Source organism: Gekko japonicus, unplaced genomic scaffold (assembly GCF_001447785.1).
Source record: "Gekko japonicus isolate JY-2015 unplaced genomic scaffold, Gekko_japonicus_V1.1 scaffold2878, whole genome shotgun sequence".
Taxonomy (NCBI): Eukaryota; Metazoa; Chordata; class Lepidosauria; order Squamata; family Gekkonidae; genus Gekko; species Gekko japonicus.
Window position 1 is genome coordinate 118,556 of NW_015173223.1, and position 8,260 is coordinate 126,815.

General features: G+C 42.7%; 1 protein-coding gene across 1 annotated transcript; it reads right to left on the reverse strand.

Moving 5' to 3' along the window:
- Positions 1-1,630: 1,630 nt before the first annotated feature.
- Positions 1,631-2,593, reverse strand: LOC107120087 (olfactory receptor 6F1-like). Its single transcript, XM_015422731.1, has one exon. It carries the CDS (start codon positions 2,591-2,593, stop codon positions 1,631-1,633), a length of 963 nt encoding a protein of 320 aa, XP_015278217.1.
- Between the last annotated feature and the right edge of the window lie 5,667 nt (positions 2,594-8,260).

An 8,260-nucleotide genomic window follows, 5' to 3' on the forward strand; every position in this document is an offset into this window, starting at 1 on the left:
TAAAGGGTTGGATCCAACCAACTTTTCCACTGGTGAAACAGGGAGGAGGGTGTCCCCTTTTGATAACCTCAAAAGGCTGTGCCAGAGTTTTTGAGTCTCTTGTGGACAAAAAACCAGGTGGGATAATGCCTGTAGCAAGGAGAGAAATTGAGCAAGATCGTGTGAAATCCATTGATTGCATGTGACGAGTCTACTTACAAAGAGTCTGTATGTCTTAGAAGTTACATTGAATGCACGTAGGGAAGCCGTAGGGGAGCAGTGCCATTTCTTCCTTAGATGAGTTCACTGTCCATGAAAATAATGGGATGGATCCAGACTAAATCTTCTATCAGTGGAATGGGACATTTCTGCCTCCCCCCCCCCCAGTGCAGCCCTATGATCTCCACAAAATTTTGTTCCTGGGGGATAGAAAACCCTAAGGCATGACACAAGGAGGGAAGGTTGTAGTCAAAACAGGGAATCAGTGGGAATTGCCCCTTTAGTCAGAATTCTATTGCCTGTGCACACCGTGACCTGGATGGTCCAGCCTAGCCTGATCTCGTCAGACCTTGGAAGCTAAGCAGGGTCAGCCCTGGTTACCATTTGGATGGGAGAATACCAAGGAAGTCCATGGTCATGATCCAGAGACAGGCAATGGCGAACTATCTCTGAACATCTCTTCCCTTGAGAACCCCCACAGGATTGCCTGCCATGTCGTCTGTGACGTGACAGCACTTTCTACCACCATCATGCTCTGCCAGCTCACCCAGGATCCTGATGCCATTCCTTTTTTCTTGCTCTCCCAGCCTCAGCCAGCCAGTCAGCACAGCTCTGGTCTCCTCTCTTTCCAGCCGCAGGCCATTCTCATTTTTTACATGATTGCACCTACCATTCCCCACGATGGTGCAGTGGCCAAGGTGGGGTATGGAACAAATGCAAAGCCGTCTTCAACTGGGCAAGAATCCTTTCCACAATTCTGGTGACTCTCCACCAGCACTGGGACCATTTCAAATATGCACATGCTTGGGGCTGTAGGCAGTCCGGTCAGACTCAGCGCAAACAAATGCTGAAAACATGCACGACCAAAACAAAATATTAAAGAATTGAAATAGATGGAAGAAGGATGGGTGGATTCATGGATGGATGGATGCATGCATGCATGAGCATGGAGAAGTTGCCCCCACCTTTCTATAAATGGAAGAACCAGAAATTGAAAAAAAAAAGTGTGAACTGGTAGCCAGAAGTCTCTTTGTCTCTACCCTTCAGCCATATTTGTTCCTGAGGAGTATTATTAACTGCGTTCGTTGATCTTCAAATAAACAATAAACATCATAACATGATAGGTATGGATTTGTTTCATGAAAAGGGAAATGTTTATTAATTAGCTGAGTTCCACTAAATATATAACTTCATCTCTAAGCTATTACATTATTGTCTGAGTAACAATCCCATATTCTAATTCCCTATAGTGCTAAACAGAGCCTCCATGTTCAGAGGCAGTATAAATACAGGTTTGCTTATGGAGCAATAAGGGGAGGAAATTCTAGTTTCTGTTCCCTTGCTTGTGAGCCTTCTGAAGGATCTATGTGGTCAATATAGGAAACGGGAAGCTGGACATGGTGGACCCCTGTAGTATTCAGTAGGGCTCATCTTATATTCTTGCGTTCTTGTAAAGTTTTATGGCACCTTTCTTCAATGCTTCCTTAACTTCTTTGTTTCTTAGGCTGTATATAAGGGGGTTAGCAAGAGGAGTCAATATGGTATACAGGAGAGAAAACACTTTGTTCAGGTCTCTCAGGGTGCTAGAGTTTGGCAAGACATAGACAATGATAAGAGTCCCGTAAAAAATGGTCACCACTAGGAGGTGAGAGGAGCAGGTAGAGAAAGCCTTCTGCCTCCCTGCGGTAGATGGGATTCCCAGGATAGAGGTGATGATGCAAATGTAGGTTGCCAAAGTTAACAAGAAAGGTGGAAAAGCACACACAGATGACAATATGAAACTTAAGACCTCTATTGTTCTGGTGTTGCTACAGGACATACTGACCATTGGGGCAAAATCACAAAAGAAGTGGTCCATCTCGTTGGGACCACAAAACACTAGCTGGGACATGAAAGTGGTAGTGATGGTGATAGCTAGCCAGCCACTCATCCAGGAACCGACAGCTAGCTGAGCACATAGTTTGTCATTCATGACAGCAACATAATGCAGTGGCTTGCATATGGCTAAATAGCGATCGACGGACATGGCAGCGAGCAGAAAACACTCTGTTGTGACAAGGATGCCAAAGAAATAGAACTGGGTAACACAACCTATGAAAGAAATAGACCTGTCCCCTGTGCAGAGACTATACAGCACCCTGGGAAGGATGGCTGAGCTGTAGAAGGTCTCCAAGAAAGACAGGTTGGCCAAGAAGTAGTACATCGGGGTGTGAAGATGCTCATCTGATACAACAAGCACAATGATTAGGAGGTTCCCACTGATGGTCACAATGTAAATCACAAAAAGCAGCAACAGGAGTGGAATCTGGGCCTCCCAGGCATTCCCAAACCCCAGCAGAACAAATTCTGTAATCCTTGTTTGATTTCCTCCATGTTGTGATTGCCAGAGTGGCATGCAGACAAAATCCAGCACTCTGGAGAAAGAAAATGAAGGAAAAGGGGAGGACAGTTGAATTCAAAATGCTAAACAAATCAAGAAGAAGAAGAAGAAGAAGAAGAAGAGTTTGGATTTATATCCCGCCCTTCACTACCCAAAGGTGTCTCAGAGCGGCTTACAAACTCCTTTCCCTTCCCTTCCCCACAACAGACACCCTGTGAGGTTGGTGGGGCTGAGAGAGCTCTTGACAGAAACTGCTCTTTTTCAAGAACAGCTCTTATCAGAACTACGGCTTGCCCAAGGTCATCCAGCCAGGTGCAAGTGGAGGAGTGGGGAATCAAACCCGGTTCTCCCAGATTAGAGTCCGCACACTTAACCACTACACCAAACTGGCTTAACTATTTCTAGATGTCTAGATCTTAGTTTGTAACGCAAGCTCTGTATCAATGCGCTAACCATTTTTATTTTTCACATGATTTAGGTTATTGCCACAGAGATTTTAGCAAAACCATTTTGCAAGAAACAATGTCATAGTTTTAGAAGGAAGGTGAATCCCACATCATGTACAAAATAAAAGGGGTTGGATCCAGCCAGGTTTTCTGGTGGTGAAAAAGGAAAGTGTGTTCTTTGAATACCCTAAAAAGGCTGGGAATTATGGGGTCTGCATGTATGCAGTGAGGAGAGTAAATAAGGAGGAGAATTTGGTGTGTCTGAGCAAAAAAGCTGACAGTATGCTCATTATGCTAAGCAAAACAGATAACATATGAGACCCAGAACAGAAACTCTCCCTGAGCCTGTTTGCGGGGAGAGCGGGGTATAAAATAAATAAATAAATAAATCTCCTAGCACTACACTTGTGTAACGGGGGCCGTAATAGAGTGGAATTTGAGAAAGAATTTGTGAAAACTGGCTGATTCCAACAAGGGTCATTTCCTTGAGGATAACAAAACCAATTTGCTCTATTTACATTAAAATGTAAATCTTAATGTCCCACCATGTATCAAATGCAGTGGATTCTATACAGCTCAGTCCTATGCATGCTTACTCACAAGTGAGATCTACAGCATTCACAAGGTCTTAATCTCAAGTAAGTATGCATCAGACTGTAGGTTTGTAAGTCTGACTGTAGATCAGACATCTGAAAAGGTAAAGTGAGATGTCCTTGCTCTTGCATTGTTCAGAGATGCAGAATATATGTGGTGATGATTGCCTTTCATAGCTTTCTGAAAGCAGTCAACTATGCTTATCCAACACTCTAATGTTTACACCGTAGTGGCTTTATAGGGAACAACTCCAGTCCCCCCTAATAATTTTCAGCTTTCAGCATCTGTATATTCTGGTGGGCTCAGAGGGACTGGCTACCTTGGTGATCTTAGAATTTTAGTCCAAACCCATGCTCAGTGCAGGATCAGCCTAGAGCATCCCTGACAAGTGTTTGAAGACTGCCAGTGAGGGGGAGTTCACTACCTCCCTAGCCAGCCAATTCCACTGCTGAACTACTCTTACTGTAAAAAAATAAATAAATCCTAATATCCAGCTGGTACCTTTCTGCCCGTTATGTAAACTCATTATTGCAAGTCTTATCCACTGCTGCCAACAGGAACATCTCCCTGCCCTCCTCAACATGACAGACTTTCAAATACTTAAAGAGAGCAATCATGTCTAACCTCAGTCTCCTCTTCTCTAGATTGAACATGCCCAGGTCCTTCAGCCTTTTCTAGTAGGGCTTACGGACTTACATGGATATACATAGCACAAATTGGATTGTATAACTCCCTCCTGTGCAGTTTGATCACAATCTCAGACTGAAGGGCTAAATAGTGAAAATGCCAATTGTCACATGAAGACTTTGTGGTGCTGAAGCTTCGACTCTGCCTTTTCCCCCTTAAACAAATCTGAGTTAAAAAAGACTGACTTACCAGGAAATAGGTTTGCCTGTTTAGGATGTGTATCGTAGAGTCCTGCTGGTATCTCAGATCTCCAGCATCAAGAAGTCAACATGAGGGCTGATAGCGGAGGCTGCAGCAATCGGTCTGAACCATCCGAGTCATTGCAAAATACATCACCTCTTCTTCTTTCAGTATTAGTAGACCTTCAAAAGAGTATAAAACTCCCTTTAAAAATTCCTGGTAGAAGGCATAATCTCCCTAGATATTTGTACACAGGAGAACAATAAACTATTTTAAACAAAAGGGGAAAAAAAGAATGCTTACCTGTGAGTGAAAAGAAGAATCAAAACAATATGGTTTTCACTTTATATTGTGTTGAATTTTAGCAAGGTATATGAGTATGTACTTGATGTAATATGGACAGGGCGGATTCCATGCTGGGGCAGGATTTTTTTTATTTTTTTTATTTATTTATTGGGATTTTTACCCCTCCCTCCCCACAAAATGGGCTCAGGGCGGCTTACAAGGGGCAATGCCCATATAAAACAGGATAAAAGCAATTAAAACATTAATAACAATTAATCACAAACAGCAATGAGTAAGATTCCTGCCAGTGTCTGTCGCCCCCCCCCCGCACCATCAATGGTCACTCATACAGGTGTGTAGAAAAAAACCAGGGCATAGCATTGCCACAGACTGCCAAACCTTTACCATGTCTACCAACAAGCATGGCCACCCCCAACCACCATGTTGTATGCCCCCCCCAGTTAGGATCAGGGTTGCAAGAAGATCAGGTATAGGCTGATGGCTTTCCCAAACCAAACTGGAAACCTAGGAGCACACGTTACCTAGTGCTTGTAACTGTGAACATCCCAACACTATATCCAAAGTCCACATTAAACGTCTAAAGTCATTTCTCATTGGTAGGTAGGCCAATAGGCATGGGCACTGGAACCTCCTCCTACCAAACTGCATATCCCCTTTGAAGAGGGTCCATCCACACTAGAAAGACGATGTGCCAGCAGCTTATGCAGTCACCCTACACCCATGCTCACTTATCCACTCAGAACCCTTTCTTGAACTTATTGGGAGAGGGGTGAGGTATTAATGCCATCACAGGTGGTAGTGACATTACTGACCCAAATCCCAACAATGGCAAACAGCAACCACTAACACTACCTGCCCTCTTGTACAGTTTGTATGATTATGTGCTTAGGGTCAATTTGATGTTTTACCTTGATGGGTTATGTCAATTCATGTGGTTCAGTGGTCAACTGTGGCCTTAGGACAATTATGAATCCCTTATCCCTGCAGTTTCAAACCCCCCCCCCCCATTTTGATTTCTTTTTTCCAAAAGGAGGCATGGATCCGATTGAATTGTGCTGCTGGGCAAAGTGCCAAGAGCAGATCTGTAGTAGCTGATTGTATCAGAGGAAAGCAGAACAAGAAAATGAAACTACCATCACTGAATTCAAGGCTTTGGGAATCTGAAATCCAGGAACTTTAAGACACAATAGTTGGAGGATAGAGGGAATTGGTATTAATTGAATCAGAAAGAATAAACTTGAGAATGAAATACCAGCTATCACCACAGGAGGGCACATTCAAAAGAAATACTCAGTTATTAAAAATACCTAAAGGTATCAGTTATCTTACAAAGTAATTTCAAAGGGAAATTAGAGAGTCTGCTGAATTGCAACTGATAACGAAGCTCAAGACAATGCATCCACCTGGACTGAATCGATACCTAGGTTTCCTGTCTCATTACCGATGCTGATTTCTCCATGCCTACAACTTCTCTACATATCACACCTAATCAAATCAAACCTTCCATTGTCATTTGCCTGCTGATATCATTTGGCATCTGACATCACTCCACTTTCCAATATATCGGACAGATGGACTCACATTCTAGCTGTATCTGGAGAACTGGACAGTGACTCATGAAGCTCATACCCTGCCACAAATTCTGTTCGTCTTTAAGGTGCTACTGGACTTTTACTCTTTTCTACTGCTGCAGACAGACTAACACTGCTACGCATCTTCATCTATCTCAGTTATTATTTAGATAAAAATCATTCCCCAGAAACAAGATAATAGATATTTTATTTTAATTTAACACACTCAGGAAAGCAAACAGTATTTTTAAAACACATCAATGAAAATTTATCTTTACATTATTAAAACTCCATCCTCTAGACATCTGTGGCTGTATAAGGGGATGTGGCTCAGCATCTACTTGTGTGAAGGTGGTGATCAGCCACAACCAATACCACAATGAGGATGTTCCCCAGCACGGACACAATGTAGATTACTAAAAGCGGAAGCAATTGCTGTTTCATTTTCTGGTTCTGCTTTCCCCATGTTGGTAGCTCAAACCTGCAAAGGCCAAAAATAAAGTACACTTTAGTGTGGTGAAAATCAATGTATGTAAATAGATATTGTATGTAAATACCAGGAACATAAATTCACTGAACCCATCAAGGCAAAAGACCTAATAAACCCCAAGCACAGAAACATAAAAGCAGTTGTCCACCATCTTCATCCATATGCTCCTAGAATAAGTGGGTTTAAAAATGGCAAGTCTTCATCACAATTACCACCATCTTAGTGTGAGCCAGGGGTCGTTTCATAGAAAAAGAGCTAGGGGAACTCATTAGCATAACTCATTAGCATATGCCACACCCCCTGACATCACCGGAAGTGTGTCATAAGGCCACACCCCCTGCCTGCAGTAAATTTTAAGAGGATTCTAGCAACTTTATTCTTCTAGTAACGGTGGTTTATAGAGACCTTATGAATGGTGCCAACATAAATCATTGTTTCAAATGGACTGTATGGACCATCATGATAGCAGAAACGCCCACTTCCAAGATGGACAAAGCTTCGTGGCACACCAACAACCTCACCAGAAAGCTTGTGGGCACAAAGTGCAGACGCTGAGTAACAGACAGCGCAGATCATCAATAAAAATGCACAGTTACTCAAGAAGAGAAAAAAAGAGAGTTGGATTTATACCCCATCCTTCACTACCCGAAGGAGTCTCAGAGCGGCTTACAATCTCCTTCCCCTCCCCTTCCCACTTGTGAGGTAGGTGGTGCTGAGAGAGCTCTTTCGAGAACTGCTCTGAAACAACTTGTAACTGACCCAAAGTCACACCAGCAGCTGCATGTGAAAGAGGAGTGGGGAATCAAACCCAGTTCTCCCAGATTAGAGTCCGCGCTCCTAACCACTACACCAAACTGGCTCCCAAAGAGGTCACTATAAGTGTTTGCGATGTGCAGCATGTCCATTGAGTGAGGAAATGAAATTCGTCTACTTTCCAGAAATTAACCATAGGAGAGAATTGAGCAGTTACTCTTCATGTTCCACGAAGCGGGCCATTTATGTAATCACCTGTCCCTGTGGGCTAAAATACATTGGAGAATTGACACGGGCAATTAAGACCCGAATTTTGGAACCTAAGTCCAAAATTAAACACAAACATACAGAAGCCCCCCTCGTGGACCTTTTTATTTCTATGGGTCATAGATATGACGATTTTAAATTTGTAGTTATAGAAGTGATCCAGACCAGCAATTACTGTAGAAGAGATATTAGACAAACACTCTTGCGACGAGAAGCCTTTTGGATTTTTAAATTAAACACTGTTTATCCATTTGGTTTGAATGCATCCCTGGATTTGACATGTTACTTATGAACACTTATAAAGTGTATTTTATTTTACCTATATGCATGGATGATTGTCATAGGAGTTGGTGATTTGTGTACTTGTGTATGAGTAGTAACAGGATCA